Here is an 18,034-nt window from a genome sequence, read left to right as displayed (position 1 = left end):
CTTCCTCCTTTGTTTGCCCCGATTTTCTGTTTTTATTTCGTTTACTAAGTGAACAACACATATAGACATAGACAGATAGATATACATTAGGGTTATTTATGAACAGAGACTTCAACGAAAAGAAATCAAATCTAATTTTTCTATCAAAATTCATTCTCAAACATTCACTGATTTCTTGGTGTATCTCAACAGGGGGGCAAAAAAGCATCAGAATAAGTTTCTCCTCAAGGGCAACCTTTAAAGATTCTTAAAGGAAAAGCTAAGGAAATTCAGGCTCCTTGAACCCAGGGAAGACTTGTTTTTATAATACTGCTTATAGCATTGCGTGCTCATGGTATATTCAAGCACTGACACAAAGATCTCATCAGCCAAGGTTATTCTCACCTTTATTTTGTGAGAGGGGGTCACTTGTAATTTGCTGATGACAAAATTTCAAGACACAAAAGAGGTTGCAGAAATGTTTGACATTGCCACGCCACTTTATGGACTCACTTAGCTTGCCCTGCCGCTTGCAGCCGTCACATTTGGCCATCTGGGAAAGAAACATAAGACAGGACTGGCTTAAGGCCATAAAATAATAATAATAAAAAGAATCATAAAACCAAAGGCACTTTGAGAACAGGATATATGAGTCAGCTGAGACTATACAATGTAAGGTTCCCATCTTAAAATATTGTAGTTAAGTATATGTATATATTTATTTGTTTCATATAGATGCCCTAAATCGAGAGAGTATAAAATTTGCTCTATGTTTTCAAAATTACCAAAGAAGGAATCTAAACATTAATTCTACTTTTGAAATATTAAGAAGCAGAGGAGATAATTTATCCTAGTAGTTAAGTGGCTGGTTAAGGGGCCGGTGTTGTGGTGCAGCCTTAAGCCACTGCCTGTAATGCTGGCATCCCATATCACAGTGTAGATTCCAGTCCTGGCTACTCCACTTCTGATCCAGCTCCCTAATACACCCGGTAGAAAGCAGAAGATGGCCCAGCTGCTTGGCCCATGTTGGAAACTCAGATGGAGTTCCAGGCTACTGGCTTCAGCCTGGGCCAACTCCAGCTGTTGCAGCCTTTTGGGGAGTGAACCAGTGGATAGAAGATCTGTCTCTCCCTGTCACTCTGCCTTTCAAATAAATAAATCAATCTTAAAAAACTAAGAAAGACCCCAGTTGAGACACCTGTGTCCCCTATCAGAGTAACTGGGTTCCACAGTGGGCTTCTATTCCTGAGTCCAGCTCCCTGCAAATGCACACTGTGGGAGGCAGCAGCGGTGGCGCAAGTGACTGAATTCCTGCCAGCCACGTGGGAGACCTGGACTGACGTCCTGGCTCCTGGCTCCTGGCCGGTTCAGCCCAGCTGTTACAAGCATTTGTGGACTAAGCCAGGAACTCTTACTCTTTCTCTCTCTCCCTCCCTCTCTCTCTCTCTCTGTTACAAGCATTTGTGGACTAAGCCAGGAACTCTTTCTCTCTCTCTCTCTCTCTCTCTCTCTCTCTCTCTCTCTCTCCCGTCTCTCAAAAAAATAAATAAATACTTAATTAGAAAGATTAAGTAGCAGCATATTGCAGTAAAAAGAACATGCACTTTGGAGTCAGTTAATGAGTTTGACTCATTCAACAAGCACCTAATTAGACATTCTTTGTCTTGAGCACAGTTAACACAATGAGGAAAAGATACTACCCTGCCCCTCCCCCTGGGGAAATCCTGTCTGGAGGGTGAAGCAGACAAGTACACAGCCACCTCACTACAGCACTCCAGGTGCTCTCTACCTGTCACTTACCAGCTTCCTCAAGGGCCCTTTAGTCAACCCCCTGGGACCTCCTCTGTTTCCCTAATTATTAACTGATGATAACCACCTACCTCTGGGGACTGCCGTGAGGATTAAATGAAATAACACTTAAGGAGGACCAGATATACATTAGTGGTTCACTTAATTATACCTGTCTTTTTAGCCTTTCAAAAAGTTAACCTTTTTTAAACAAATGTTTATTTTATTTGAAAGACACAGAGAGAGATCTTCCAACTGCTCATTCACTCGCCAAATATCAGTAACAGCCAGGGCTGGGCCAGGCCAAATCCAGGTCTCCCACAAGGATGGCAGGGACTCAGCAACCTGAGCCATCACCTGCTGCCTCCCAAGGTACGCATTAGCAGGAAGCTGAATTAGAAGCAGAGCCATAACGAACCCAGGCAACTCCAACATGGGATGTGGCACCCCAAGTGGAGCCTGCACCACCACACCAAACAGCCACCCCTCAGAAACGTAATGTTTTTAAAAGGAGATAGGTAAGTTTGTCAGTATTTGTCATGTGACCCATGAGTTGAGAATAACGTCTGACTTCAAATTCTTCAGAATAACCTGAATAACAGCCATGCAAGGCAACAGTCTATAAATGTGTAACCTGAAAGAGCTAGAAGTTACAAATAAGGTCAATGTCCTTATATGTAAGAAAGCAAAAATAAAAGAAACATATCCCCAAAATGAGACACAGAAAAATCTTCCATCAGTTGGTTCACTCCCCAAATGCTCCCACCAGTCAGGGCTGCCTGGAAGTCAACCTGGGTCTCCCACATGGGTGACAGGGACCCAAGTATTCAAGCTGTCATCTGTTGACTCTAGAGTACCACCGCAGGAAGCAGAGCCGGTACTCCAACCCAGGTACTCTGATGCGGGCATCGAAGGTGACATATTAACTGCCACACCAAATGCCCACCCTGCCCACAATTTACTTTACCCAACTTAACTGAAATTTTTCTTCACACAATTCAAACATGTTCTTAGTAGACAATAATATACTCATACTAACTTCAGAAAGCCAAAAAACACGTATCACACTTACCTGATAAAACAGAACTGTGAATTTGGACATGCAATCTTCACAACAAAACTCCTCTAACTTGCCCTCCAATCGATTTTCTACCAAATTCGGGGATGTCTGCGAACAGTAACTGCACATCTTACAGTAGTTTCCCCATCGTTCTCCAAAATCACGTGCGGAGAGGAACTTGCAAACTGAGAACCAGAAGAGATGAAAGGAAGAAACATCAAATATACATTAACTTCAAGGAAGGAAATTGAGTGTCTACGGTCTTGGACAAAACTGGAAGTTAACTTCTAAACACCTAATTATTCTAAACATAATTATTTGCCTCTAAAGAATAGTCTCCATAGTCACAAAACCCGTTTTCATCACTTTTTAAATATAAACGGTAGATGACCCGGGGGCTGGTACTGTGGCACAGCAGGTTAAGCTGTCGCCTGTGATACCAGCATCGTTAGCCACTCCACATTCACGTCCTGGCTACTCTGCTTCCAATCCAGCTTCCTGCTACTCAGCAGAAGGCAGCAGAAGATGGCCCAAGAGTACTGTGGGAGACCAGGATGGAGTTTCTGGCTCCTGGCTTTATCTGGCCCAGACTTGGCTCCTATAGCCAGTTGAAGAGTGAATCAGTAGATGGAAAAAATATCATTCTCTCTATTTATTCCTCTCTCTTAGTCACTCTTTCAAATACATAAATACATTAAAAAAATTAGATCATCTAGATTCAGAAACATCAGAGGTGTAACAGGTTCTTAAAGCCAAAAAGGAGCAGTTGCTTCAGTTCCCTCTTTACGAATGGCTGCAAGAACAAGACAACCTCTTGATGATCTAGCTAAACTTTTGAAGAGATTCTCTATATTAACATATTAATCAATTATAATTTCATAGTTTTCTTTGTTACAAATACAATGTTAAACAGTAAACTTTAAAATGAATTAAGTATAATCTCAATAAAAAATGCTCAAACCATACCTCTTAAGACAAAAGTTACTTGAAAATCACAGATTCATCACCCAACTAACTTATCACGAATTATTTCCTAACCTCCAGCAGCTGCGTGGAAAAAGCTGAACTTTTGTCTTTACCTTCACTACAGAATGGCTTATCAACTCCTGAGAATCGCACGGTCTCCTTTATAATTTTCTGCAGTTTGCAGTAGTCACACATAGCCATAACTTTATTTTTCTTTTTGTATTCATCAGAGCAAGTCTTGCCACAGAACAGGAACATTTTACCCTGCAGAGAAACAACAGTCGTTAAGATCTAATTAATTAGTTGCTTAAGAAATCCTCTTCCTTCTCATTGCAACATAAACCAAGTGACTGTCAAAGACTAAAGACAAAAATGCTTCTACTGGATAAGCGTACATTCAATCCTTCCATGATCTCTCTTTACCTTGTAGAAAAGAAGTTCTGGTTTTGTGGCAAACAGGTGGTTACAGTGCTGACACTTGAGTTTAACAACTGTATGGGACAAAGCAACTTGCTGGGACTGTTTAGCAAGAGGCTGGAGATTGGCAGCAGCCGAGCCACTGACGGAGCTGGGGGAAACTGCAGAGCTGTTACCTCCTCCTGCTGACGCTGCTGACCCGGAGGGTGGGCTTACAACCACTTGGCCCTGAGACAGGGGCACCGCTGTAGATGAGTTTGTTCCTTTGGGCTTGTTAAAGACATTCTGAACGGATACAAAACAAGGCAGAGCTGTTACCAACTGAGAAACAACAGAGCTTAGGCATCTTCGATCCCTCATGTTAAGAAAGTAATCCCCCCCACAAGCACTTTTGAAATCTTCTATCTCACAGAAAGACTTTAAATAAAGGGCATCCGTCCAGAACAGAAAGCCCGAGAAACTCCACCAGCAGGTTGAGGCCTGGCATGCATGCTTTCTGGACAAAGACCCCAGCAATTGCTTCTAGTAAACTAGAGCAGCCTCCCTCACCCCAAGACAACCCTACACTTGACTCCCATCAACACCCAGCTCCAGATATATATTAAGACACGTTGAGCCGGTGCCGCGGCTCAATGGACTAATCCTCTGCCTGCGGCACCGGCACACCGGGTTCTAGTCCCGGTCGGGGCGCCGGATTCTGTCCCGGTTGCCCCTCTTCCAGGCCAGCTCTCTGCTGTGGCCAGGGAGTGCAGTGGAGGATGGCCAAAGTGCTTGGGCCCTGCACCCCATGGGAGACCAGGAGAAGTACCTGGCTCCTGCCATCGGATCAGCGTGATGCGCCGGCCATTGGAGGGTGAACCAACGGCAAAGGAAGACCTTTCTCTCTGTCTCTCTCTCTCACTGTCCACTCTGCCTGTCAAAAAAAAAAAAAAAAAAAAAAAAAAAGACACGTGGCTGGGGTCCGCCTTGTGGCACAGCAGGTCAGGTCATCACCTGTGATGCTGGCATCCCACATGAGTGCCAGTTCCTAGCTGCTCCATTTCCAACCCAGCTCTCTGCTGACGTGCCTGGGAAAGCAGCAGAAGATGGCCCAAGCGCTTGTCCCCTGCCACCCAAGTAGGAGAGTTGCATGGAGTTTCAGGCTCCTGGCTTCTGCGTGGCCCACCCATTGCAGCCAACTGGGGAGTGAAACAGCAGATAGAAGATCTGTGTGTGTGTGTGTGTGTGTGTGTGTGTTTGTGTCTGTAATTCCATCTTTCAAATAAATCAATCTTTAAAAAACAAAAACACACACAGAGTGGCCACCAGCAGCCTTTCTCCCTGGTTGCCAGGGACACTGCAGTAGGCATGTTCCCACCCAGCAGGACCACTAAGCTCTGCTCTTTCTGAGTGCTCTGCCAAGAGTGAGAAGAGGGGGCAGTGGCTGTTTACAGTTACATGCCAGGCATCATTAGGCATCTGGCCCGGGATGAGATGGGGACACGTAAGTCACCCTTCACTTCTTCACCACACCACCTACCCAAACCAAGCCCAGATGCCATCCATTTGAAAGGAAGAGAAGGGGAGCGGAGGCAAGGACCTTGCATATGGAAGAAAACACGGAGGCCCAACATCTGGGCTCAGACACTCTGTAGAAATAACTTCTGTTACCAGAGGTGAACAGGATCCTTCTTATTTTTAATTTAAATTTGAACTTTTGTAAGACAGACCTTCGGCAGTCAACGCTTTGCCACCAGTCAATGCCTGAGAGAAGAGCAGGGATAAAACACTGTCTTGGGTCATACCTGGAAAGCCACCACACAGCTGGAGCTGCAGAAGCTGTATATAGTTCCATTTGACATGGCCAAGTGATACTGAGGGATTGCTGAGGTTTTACAACTATGACACGACACCTGAACACCTTGATGACAAAAAATTTAAAAAGTCAGTCACACAACTGCAAAATGATCCAAAAGCATATTAGGAGAATGCAAACATCAAATAGTACACTCATCCCTTGGCATCTATGGTGGTCTAGGTACCAAAATCTGTGGAAGCCCAAGTCCCTTAGGTAAAATGGTATCGCAGCGGCCAGTGTTCGGCACAGCGGGTTAAGATGCCCACATCCCATGTCAGACGGCCTGAGTTCAAGTCCCTGTTCCACTGCCAATCCAGCTTCCAGCTGGTGCACACCCTGAGAAGCTGCAGGTGATGGCCCAGGTACTTGAGTCCCTGCCAGCCACATGGGAGACCCAGCTGGACTTCTAGGCGCCTGGCTTCCACCTGGCCCAGGCACTGCTGACGCAGGCATTTGGGAGAGTAAACCAGCAGATGAAAGAATTCTGTCACAGTCTCTCTCCTGCTGTGCCTTTCAAATAACTAAAAATAAACAAACAAAACTTCAAATACACAAAGTAGTATAGTATTTGCATATAACCTACACACATTCTCCTGTATACCTTAAATCATTTCTAAGAGTACTTATAATACCTATCACAATATAGATGCTAGATAAACAGCTGTTATACTGTACTGTTTAGGGAATAATGACAAGAAAATGAAAGTCTGTACATGTTCACTACACAATTTTTTTTGCATATTTTCCATCCATGGATGGGGAATGCATGGACATGGGGAGCCAAATGTGAGACATGAAAAAAAAAAAAAAAAGAATTTCACAAAATCTATAAATATAACTACAACTCGAAGTCCGCTTACATAAAAACCAGCTTGGAACTTGTGTTTTAATTACTTCTCCCATACAGACTATAAAGCATACATCAAACCAAGAAAATCTGTGAAAAACTATTTTCACTTAAAAATAAGTTATTTAAAAGTAACTTAACCAGGGACCGCCACTATGGCGTAGTAGCACCATCTTCCTTTATGAGCACCACTTCAATCCAGCTCCCTTCTAATGCACCCAGGAAAGCAGCTGAATATGGCCCAAGTGCTGTGTCCTTGTATCCACGCTGGAGACCTGGATGGAGCTCCTGGCTTGGGGCTTCAGTCTGGCCCAGCCCTGGCCACTGTGGCCATTTTGGGAGAGAACCAGTGGGTGGAAGACTTCTTTCTCCACCCCTGCCTTTCCCTCTCTATAACTCCACCTTTCAAATAAATAAACAAATCTTTTTTTTTTTTTTTAAAGAAAGTAAATCAATCTTAGGTCTTTATTGAACTACACAAACTTCATTTGTAACAAAATGAAAGAAAAGCAGGTACATTCTTCAACAGTTGCAAAACTTACAGATTTATCAAATTTAAACATCACCTGAAGAAGTAACAGTCTTAACTCTGTAAGCAGATAAACAATTAACAGAGCAGAAAAGCTCTGTTTTTCCTGAGTCATTTGTAGTCTCAATCATTTCAGCTGAGGGCCTCAATGATTTCCCCAGGGCATATGGAGGCTTCTGGGCAGAATTCTATTAAGAAAATAAAAGAATATTTAGGTACCTAAGACATACACACACTATTACATATTGCTTATACGAAGAAAAAACAAAACTACCTACAACCACTGCCTTTGGCTGAAATGTCTGAGCATGACAACAAGGCACACCAAGTCTTAGACTCTTCTGAAAGGTGGACAGGGACAGCACCAGTTCAAGTTCTGACTGCTCCACATCCAATCTTGCTCCCAGGTAATGTGTCTGGGAAAGCAGACAGAATGACCCAAGTGCTTGGGTCCCTGGTACGCACATGGAAGACCTAGATGGAGTCCCATATTCCTGCCTTTGGCCTAGCCCAGTCCATTGTAGCCATTTAGGAACTAAACCATCAGATGGAAGATCTCTTTCTCTGTCTCAACCTCTCTCTCTTTGTAACTCTGCCTTTCAAGTATATAATAAATAAATCTTTTAAAAAAAGAAAAAGAAAGCTGGGATGTCGGTAAAGATCTGTCACACAACAAAATAAAGGAAACTGAAAAATAAGTAACCACTCAGATACCTTAGCAACCATAAAACACATTACAACTATTGAGACAGGTGGTTCTAACATATTTTTCTCATCACAAATAAGCAGAGAAGACCAGGGAACCCCTGAACCAGAGGGCCATGCTCAGTATAGACTTGGACAGGAGGGTAAACCACCTGCAACAGTTGTGAGACTCCAGCAAGAGACAGAAATAATGTTTAACGATACAGTAGAAGATCCTACAGAACTACCTGCTTTCAAGCAGAGTTTCACAATAAAACTTGTTATAAGTGTATTCGTGTTTTAAGAAATAGTAAGAGTAGCTGGCACCGCAGCTCACTAGGCTAATCCTCCACCTTGCGGCGCCGGCACACCGGGTTCTAGTCCCGGTCGGGGCGCCGGATTCTGTCCCGGTTGCCCCTCTTCCAGGCCAGCTCTCTGCTGTGGCCAGGGAGTGCAGTGGAGGATGGCCCAAGTGCTTGGGCCCTGCACCCCATGGGAGACCAGGAGAAGTACCTGGCTCCTGCCATCGGATCAGCGCGGTGCGCCGGCCGCGGCGGCCATTGGAGGGTGAACCAACGGCAAAAGGAAGACCTTTCTCTCTGTCTCTCTCTCTCTCACTGTCCACTCTGCCTGTCAAAAAGAAAGAAAGAAAGAAAGAAAGGAAGGAAGGAAGGAAGGAAGGAAGGAAGGAAGGAAGGAAGGAAGGAAGGAAGGAAGGAAGGAAGGAAGGAAGGAAAGAAGGAAAGAAAGAAAGAAAGAGTAAGAGTAATGGCTCTCAATCTTCTAATCAACATATTATCCCTTACTGCATGCTCAGCATAAGTCACCCCATGCTGAATAATCTGTATGTGCACTTTATCATCCAACAGCATGGCAAGAAAATTACATTAACGAGGCCGGTGCTGTGCATAGTGAGCTAAGCCTCTGCCTGCAGCACCAGCATCCCATAAGGGCGCCAGTTCACATCCCAGCTGTTCCTTTTCTGATCCAGCTCTCTGCTTGTAGCCTCGGAAAGCAGTGGTAGATGGCCCAAGTGCTTGGGCCCCTGCACCCAAACTGAAGACCTAGAAGAAGCTCCTGGCTTCAGATCAGCTCAGCTCCAGTTATAGAGGCCATATGGGGAGTGAACCAACAGATAGAAGACCAATCTCTCTCTCTCTCTCTCCCCCTATAACTCTACCTCTCAAGTAAATAAATAAAATCTTATTAAAAGATTACATTAGGGGCCAGCGCTGTGGCATAGCGGGTAAGGCCACCACCTGCAGTGCTAGCATCCTGTATGGGTGCCAGTTTGAGACCCGGCTGCTCCACTTCCTATCCAGCTCTCTGCTATGGCCTGGGACAGCAGCAGAAGGTGGCCCGAGTCCTTGGGCCCCTGCACCCACGTGGGAGACCTGAAAGAAGCTCCTGGCTCCTGGCTTCGGATCGGCACAGCTACGGCCGTTGCGGCCAACTGGGGAGTGAACCAGCGGATGGAAGACCTCTCTCTTTCTCCTCTCCTTTCTCTGTGTAACTCTCAAATAAATAAATGAATCATTAAAAAAAAAAAAAATGAGAGAGGGATCTTCCATTTCCTGGTTCACTCTCCAAGTGCCCACACATCTGGGCGTAGGCCAGGCTAAAGCCAGGACTTCCACTCAGGTCCCCCAAGTGGCTGGAAAGGACCCAGGAATTTAAGCTACCTCCTGCTGTTTCCCAGCGTGTCCATTATCAGGAAGCTAGCATCAGAGGCAGAGTCAGGACACAAACTCAAGCATTCTGATACAGGATATAGGTATCCCAAATGGTATCAACCACTGCACCGGATGCCCATGCCTAAAATCTGCTAAAAAAATTTTAAGCTGTTTTGAAATGCACGCCCATGTGGGATCTTCAAAAAGTTCACAGAAGGCCAGTGGGTTAAGCCACCACCTGCAATGCCCTCATCCCATACAGGAGTGCTGCTTTGAGTCTCAGCTGCTCTACTTCTGAACTAGCTTCCTGCTAAAAAGTCTGAGAAGGCCATGGAAGATGGCCCAAGTGATCTGGGCCACTGCCACTCATGTGGGAACATGAATGAAGTTCCTGGCTCCTAGCTTCAGTGTGGAACAGGCCTGCTTGTTGTGGCCATTTGCAGAGTGAACCAGCAGATGGAAGAATTGTCTTCCTCTGTTTCTCTCTCTCTGTCTCTTCCTCACTCTGTGTTGCTCTTTCAAATAAAAAGAACGTAGAACATGAACAAACTATGTATAATTTCGAAATTTTTCTGCCCAAAAGTAAACACCATTTAATCCCATTTTCCAGGAACTTTCTGAAGTACCTTTATATAAAACAGCAAAGTCTTTTCCTATGAAAGCAAAAACAAAAGCACAACTCCCAGAAGCGATGCTTTTCAACGAGGAATGTCAATTATCAGACTGTTCAGAGGAAATAACAAACCAAACCTGCTTACTGAAAAATGCTTCTCATGTACCTCAATTTTTAAGAAAAATAACTTTTTAACTTGAAATCATTCAGTAATTAAAGTTTTATTTAGTAACCAGATTAATCCATTTTTATTCATTATAATAAATAAGTTAGTATTTCAACAAGGCATTGTTGTCAAAATAATAATTCATCCCAGGATACTTTCAAAATGAAAAAAATTGCTTTCCCTTAGAGTCACTAATTGTATCAAGTTTTAATTCTTTCTTGTAGTTTGTGTACAATACAGAGTTTTCTTCACGATCAGAATGTCACAAAATATTCTACAGCAAATCTTGAAGTAATAAGTAGGAATTTTTAGCCATGAAAGGAATCTCCAAAGGCCACCCAAGTTCACCTGCTTCACCTCCCTACAATCATCTCTCACAGTATCAGAATCTACCCCATTTTCCCGGGGAGAAAATCACATACCAGGATGAACTAAAGGGAGAAGCTCTCTTTCATTTCACAGCTCGGGCCTGTGCAACTGACTCAGTAGGAGGGAGCCTCAACAAATGCGATAGACTGATATCCATACCTGTTTGTATGCCGTGACACTTGTTGAACTAAAAACCTTCTGGGACTGGTAAGGGCCAGAGCTACTATAGCAGTAGCTCCCACAGTTCTCACAACAGTTCATGGTGAGGTTGTTGGTAGAGTGAAATTTTGAAAAACACGCATCACTACAAAGACCGTGTACCACGTTTTGAAATTTAACTTCAAATCGAATCTAGGAGATAAACACACACACATCCACAATCAGGAGTCATTTTAAAAAACAAAGTCTCCGGTCTTTGAGCAGAACCCCAATAAAGATCAAATGCAACTTACATCAGCATTCTTCTGACACATACTGCACTGAGTGGAAACGCTGTTGGTGTAGATGGTAACGACAGGTTTCTTCTTGAGCTCATAAGAAGACAGGCAGGATTGGCTGCAGAAATCTTTGCTGGGAGTAGAATTCTCAAACTGAGTGGTAACCACAGTCTTTGGATTCACAATGTCTCTAAAAACAAATCAGAAAGGCAAAATGAACCGTGTTCCTCCCAAATGTACCTTTTTCCTCTTTGGGAGCCGTAGGCACGTTTACCAGGGGGAACGCCTGCCTGAGACACAGAGGCTGGGGTGAGGCATTTGCAAACCTGGCTTGAGGACTGGTTTTCTCACTCATCAGAACGTGAGGCAGGCAACAACCATGTCAATTTTCTCCTAGATAAAATGTGTAAATAATATCTAATTCAGGCATGTGTTGAGGAAGAATTATATTGAAAATACAGCCAGCCAGATGCTCATGACAAAAACAGTGAGGCTTCTGGCTCCACCCAAGTTTCATCCACTGGGGCCAACAGCTCTAGATACAGTGGCCATGCCATAACCACAGACCACAGGATACTTGTCCTCTTCCCAGCCAGCAGCTGCCAAGAGTAGAAATGTGGAAGTCTAAAACTTGGGGCCAGCGCTGTGGTGTAGCAGGTGAGGCTGGCGCTTGCACTGCTAGCATCCTTTATGGGCACCAGTTCAAGTTCCAGATGCTCCACTTCTGATCCAGCTCCCTGGTAATATGCCTGGGAAAACAACAAAAGACAGCCCAAGACCTTGGGCCCCTACATCCATATGGGAGACCAGGAGGAGTTGGATCAGCCCAGCTCCAGCTGTTGTGGCCATTTGGGGAGTGAACCAGTGGATGGAAGATCTCTCTCTCTCTCTCTCTCTCTCTCTCTCTGCCTCTCTGTAACTCTGCCTTTCAAATAAATAAATAATTCTTAGAAAAAAAAAAAAGCCTAGGGGCCAGTGCTGTGCCATAGCGGGTAAAGCCTCCGCATGCAGTGCCGGTATCCCATATGGGTGCTGGTTCGAGTCCCAGCTGCTGCACTTCCGTTTCAGCTCTCTGCTATGGCCTGGGAAAGTCCTTGGGCCCCTGCACCCACATGGGAGATGGAAGAAGCTCCTGGCTTTGGATCTTCACAGCTCTAGCCGTAGCGGCCAACTGGGGAGTGAACCAGCAGATGGACGACCTCTCTCTCTCTCTCTCTCTCTCTCTGCCTCTCCTCTCTCTGTGTAACTCTTTCAAAAAAATACATAAATCTCTAAAAAAAAAAAAAGAAAGAAACCTAAAAGTTAAAAATGAGGGGTCAGCATTGTGGCACACTGGGTTAACCTACTGCCTGCAACACCAGCACCCCATAATAGTACCAGTTCAAGTCCTAGCTGCTCTGCTTACAATATAGCTTCCTGCTAATGTGCCTGGGAAGACAGCAGAAAATGGACCAAGTACTTGGGCCCCTGCCACCCATGTGGGAGACTTGGATGGAGTTCTGGATTCCTAGCTTCAGCCTGGCCCAGCTCCTGCTATTGGGGCCATTTGGGGAGTGAACCAAAGATAGAAGTCTCTCTCTCTCTCTCTCTCTCCTCTCTTCCTCCCTCCCTCCTCTCTGTAACTCTGCCTTTCAAAACAAAAACATAAATATTTGTTAAAACTTTTTTTAACGATTTATTTATTTATTTGAAAGGCAGTTACAGAGAGGCAGAGACAGAAGAGGGAGAGAGAGAGAGGCCTTCCATCCAATGGTTCACACCCCAATTGGCCACAACAGCTAGAGCTGCACCAATCCAAGGAACCAGGAGCTTCTTCTGGGTCTCCCACATGGGTGCAGGGGCCCAAGGACTTGGGTCATCTTCTACTGCTTTCCCAGGCCACAGCAGAGAGCTGGATAGGAAGTGGAGCAGCCAGGACTTGAACCAGCACCCATATGGATGCTGGCACTGTAGGTGGTGGCTTTACCTGCTACGCCACAGCACTGGCCTGTTAAAACTTTTAAAAAATTGGCTGGCACCACGGCTCACTAGGCTAATCCTCTGCCTGCGGCACCGGCACCCCAGGTTCTAGTCCCGGTTGGGGCACCAGATTCTGTCCCGGTTGCTCCTCTTCCAGTCCAGCTCTCTGCTGTGGCCCAGGAAGGCAATGGAGGATGGCCCAAGTGCTTGGGCCCTGCACCCGCGTGGGAGACCAGGAGGAAGCACCTGACTCCTGGCTTCGGATCAGCGCAGCGCGCCAGCTGTAACAACCATTTGGGGAGTGAACCAACGGAAGGAAGACCTTTCTTTCTTTTTTTTTTTTTTTTTTAATTTATTTTTTATTTTTGACAGGCAGAGTGGACAGTGAGAGAGAGAGACAGAGAGAAAGGTCTTCCTTTGCCGTTGGTTCAGCCTCCAATGGCCGCCGCGGCCGGCGCGCTGCGGCCGGTGCACCACGCTGATCCGATGGCAGGAGCCAGGAGCCAGGTGCTTTTCCTGGTCTCCCATGGGGTGCAGGGCCCAAGCACCTGGGCCATCCTCCACTGCCTTCCCGGGCCACAGCAGAGAGCTGGCCTGGAAGAGGGGCAACCGGGACAGAATCCGGCGCCCCGACCGGGACTAGAACCCGGGGTGCCAGCGCCACTAGGCGAGGATTAGCCTAGTGAGCCGCGGCGCCGGCGGAAGACCTTTCTTTCTGTCTCTCTCTCACTGTCTAACTCTGCCTGTTCAAAAAAAAAAAAAAAAAAACTTTTAAAAAATTATAAGTGCAAGATTTTGGGAAACAGGTGAAATACTGAAGATTAATAAAAAAAATTAATTGGGGTTAGTGCTGTGGTGTAGCAGGTGGAGCCACTACCTGAATCCCATATGGACATTGGTTCAAGTCCCGACTGCTCTACTTCTGATCCAGCTCCCTGTTCATGTGCCAGGGGAAAGCAGTGGAAGATGGTCCACATCCTTGGGCCCCTGCACCCACACGAGAGACTCAGAAGAAGCTCCTAGCTCCTAGCTTCAGATCGGCCCAGCCCTGGCTGTTGTGGTCACTTGGGGAGTGAAGCAGCAGATGGAAGATCACGCTTTCTTGCTTTATCATTCTCTCTGTAACTGCCTTTCAAATAAATAAATCTCTTTTAAAAAAAATTAGCATGATTTATAAAACTAGCTATAACTGAAAAGACCAAAGATATAGATGATAAAAGGGCTGTTAAGACTTTATCAGAGGACAGATGGAAATAAGAATGGGACAGGAAGAATACAGATTACTAAATAGTGCTGGCAGCTTTCTGAAGCCATTCTAGAAGGGCTGATTATTGCAAGCAACACTGATGGCGACATCCTGGTAAATCAGAGGCTGAGCACTGCCAAGCATAAAACAAAGTCAGTGATTAGAAACATCAGAGCAGGCTACAAAGTAGAGAAGAAAATGGTAATAATGCTACCCACTTCAGTAAGCCTGTGTGCCACACAGTGTTCTTTACTCAAAACACCCAATTTATCACAAAACACTATGAGGCGAGCATTATTCAAACAACCACTTCACAGATGAGGAGACCAAATCAGACGTTAAACGGCTAGTCAGAGTCACAGTGCAGTCTGGCAGTGCAGCCAGAAAACACATCTAGGGAGGCTGCAGGAAATCACGCCACTCTCCTGCCTCCCACCCAGTCTCTTCATCATACAGGGCTGGTCCACAGTAAACCATGGAGAACAGTAACAGAAAGTATTTTAATTTTCTACAACTAAGCTAACATTACAAACATGACGGTGCATCTTGGAAGCCAAGTGGATATGCTTCACATCAATGAAGTATTAATTCTGTAAAGAGACTTTTCCCTAAAATCACAGCAACAAAGAATGTTATTTAAGTGGCCAGCACTGTAGTACAGTAAGTTTAGCCTCCGCCTGCGGCACCACCATCACATATGGGCACCGGTTCATTTGGTTCATGTCCCGGCTGCACCTCTTCCAATCCAGCTCTCTACTAATGGCCCAAGAAAGCAGTGGAAGATGGCCCAAGGGCTTGGGCCCTGCACCCACACGGGAGACCCAGAAGAAGCTCTTGACTCCTGGTTTCAGAATAGCTCAGCTCTAGCTGTTGCAGCCAGTTGGGGAGTGAATCAGCAGATAGAAGACCTCTCTGTCTCTCCCTCTCTCATTGTCTGTAACTCTACCTCTCAAATAAATAAGTAAATAAATATTTTTTAAAAAAAAGCTACTGACAAGGGTGATTAATTTTAAGGAAATAACACTGTAGACACTTGGATAACAGACATCCAGAAACAAAAAACTAAATTCATTCTTTCAGATTGGTTTGATTAGAAAATATAAAGTTAAGGCACTAGAAGTGTTTTTAGAACAAAACTAAATTTTAAGTAAAACATTTAGAAATTCTTCTCTCCTTAGATGGTGAATTCCATTTCAGCACCATCTACTTTTAGAGAACTTACGCCAGTATACTGAGATTGAAAAAAAAAAAAAAATGGCTTGAGCTGGCATTGTGGCACAGTGGATTAAGCTGCCACTAGGGATGCCCACATCCCATTACGGTTCTGGCTGCTCCACTTTGGATCGAACTCCCTGCTAACACACCCGGAAAACAGCAGATGATGGCTCAAGTCCTTGAGTACCCACCACTCACCTAGGTGACCTAGATGGAATTCCTCACTCCTGGCTTTGGCATGGCACAGCCCCAGCTATTACAGTCATTTAGGGAGTAAACCAGCAGGTGGAAGATCCATCTCTCTCTCCCTTTCCCCCTCTCTCCCTCTCTCTCCACAAGTGGAAGACAGTGAAATCTAGTCTAGGCAATACTTCCAATACAAAGTCACTTATTCAACATTGCAAAACTGTGGTATCCCGCAAATGCCTCCAGCAGCTAGAAAGCTATTTCTATTGTAATGTGCAAAACAGATTTAAGGTAGCAATAACACATCTGAACCATGCATACTAAAAAAAAATAGACAGTAACAAGGGATGTTATGAAGAATTTTATACTTCGAACAGTTTGTGCAGGTTTTCCTGGGAACAGGCGGCGGCTGGCAGACAGGTGAAGGATTTCTGGAGATGCAGCGCGTGGAACAGAAGAGCTGAGTAGATCCTGTCTTGTGATAGGCAGTCTGCCCCTTATAAAGCATTTTTTTACAACCAGAACAAAAAACCTGAAGAGGTATGGCTGGAACCACAGGAAGCAACATTTTGGGGCCAGGAGTTGCAAGAGGCAGCTGAAAGCCTGGGGTGAACTGTTGAGCTGCCAAAACAGGAACAGAACAGTGTTAGTGTCAACGCTAACACACACACTTTCTCCTTCTTGGAAAAATTCTCCACATGAATAAGGAAATAAGCTACTGAAACAGAGGACTTCAAACTTCTTTGGTCCTGACTCATGGTAAAAACTACCTTTTACATTACAACCCGCTTCTCTCACATGCACACATTTGTGCATGTGTGTAACCGAATGCCTAAAATAGAAATTTCATGAAACAATACAATTCCTTACTATGTGCATCCAACTCTGACATAATCTTAATCCAAGATAGGTATATATGATGGAATGAATCAGCAGATAGATGATCTCTCTTTCTCTCTCTCTCTCTAACTACACCTTTCAAATAAAGAAATAAATCTTTTAAAAATTTTTTCTAATTAAAAAAATTAAATCATATATACCTATCTTAGACTAGCTGCTCTAACGTTAGGGAGGGAAGGACACACGGTGGTGCTCTCAATTCTAATGGTCAGCATCAACACACACTAACCGCCATGAACTCACATAGTTCCATTCTTACCAAGAGGACTGTCACTAACTGAAAACACAGCACTAATTTTCAGTTCACTTTCTTCAGTTTTTGGCTGTTGGGTATGTCCATAATCCTTTAAAAAGAGAGAAGGAGAGAGAGAAATTATTATAACATGTCTAGTAAAACAGAAATTCAAGCAAAAAATGATTCTATCTTTTCATCTCTTACACATTCTAATCATAATCACATTCACAAATACCACAGAAGTCAAAACGTGCAAATTATTAGACTGGATTTCATCTTAGCAAAGACAATCTTTCAGAATTGGAGATCCATTTATAATAGCTGTCTCTGCTTTTCAAATGCAGTGTTGATACACAGGAGTAATATATAACTATGTCAATTCTGAGCACTACCCGTTTTTGAGGCAATTTTTATTTACAAGAGTGCAATTAAAGCCGAATGATTTAGAGTCTGGATCTAAATTCATAATTTTAGACAACAGACTTACCAACAGTCATATCTGTCAGTAGCAGAAAAGATACAACAAGAGTTTCAATGCAATCTTCTCTTTATACATAAAATCATGATAGCCTGAGTCAGCTTTATCCTTAATACACTCTTTAAAATGCTTTAAAATTAATGTAACCACAAAACTAGTTTTTAAAATCATTGGTGGAGAGGTACTATGCCATAGCAAGTGAAGCTGCCATCTGCAGTGCCGGCATCCCATATGGGCGCCAGTTCAAGTCCCAGCGGCTCCACTTCTGATCCAGCTCTCTGTTGTGGCCTGGGAAAGCAGTGGAAGAGGGACCAAGTGCTTAGGTCCCTGCACCCTATGTGGAGACCTGGAAGAAGCTCCTGGCTCCTGGCTCCTGGCTCCTGGCTCCTGGCTCCTGGCTCCGGATCAGCACAGCTCTGGCCATTGTGACCATTTGGGGAGTGAACCAGC

At 44.6% G+C, this 18,034-nt stretch overlaps 1 protein-coding gene across 10 annotated transcripts in view; it reads right to left on the bottom strand.

Moving 5' to 3' along the window:
* ZMYM6 (zinc finger MYM-type containing 6) overlaps positions 1 to 18,034 on the bottom strand; it is a 46,403-nt gene that overhangs the window by 18,671 nt on the left and 9,698 nt on the right. For 8 of the 10 annotated variants that reach the window (XM_008273706.5, XM_089301042.1, XM_051832156.3 and 5 more), the window contains 10 exons: positions 17,131 to 17,215; positions 16,340 to 16,592; positions 11,381 to 11,555; positions 11,088 to 11,279; positions 7,461 to 7,611; positions 5,995 to 6,110; positions 4,217 to 4,495; positions 3,907 to 4,057; positions 2,840 to 3,012; positions 385 to 532 (listed from right to left, as the gene is read on the bottom strand). In XM_008273706.5, the coding sequence (XP_008271928.2) occupies positions 385 to 532; positions 2,840 to 3,012; positions 3,907 to 4,057; positions 4,217 to 4,495; positions 5,995 to 6,110; positions 7,461 to 7,611; positions 11,088 to 11,279; positions 11,381 to 11,555; positions 16,340 to 16,592; positions 17,131 to 17,215 (1,723 nt within the window). Of the gene's footprint in view, positions 1 to 384; positions 533 to 2,839; positions 3,013 to 3,906; positions 4,058 to 4,216; positions 4,496 to 5,994; positions 6,111 to 7,436; positions 7,612 to 11,087; positions 11,280 to 11,380; positions 11,556 to 16,339; positions 16,593 to 17,130; positions 17,216 to 18,034 lie in introns of all 10 variants that reach the window. The other 2 variants (XM_089301041.1, XM_089301040.1) reach the window with 1 other exon arrangement.

This window comes from Oryctolagus cuniculus, chromosome 7 (genome assembly GCF_051225735.1).
Source record: "Oryctolagus cuniculus isolate XC-2025 breed Fujian yellow rabbit chromosome 7, ASM5122573v1, whole genome shotgun sequence".
NCBI classification, from domain to species: Eukaryota; Metazoa; Chordata; class Mammalia; order Lagomorpha; family Leporidae; genus Oryctolagus; species Oryctolagus cuniculus.
The sequence above is the reverse complement of the archived record's forward strand: the minus strand, read 5'-3'. Positions and strand labels throughout refer to the sequence as shown.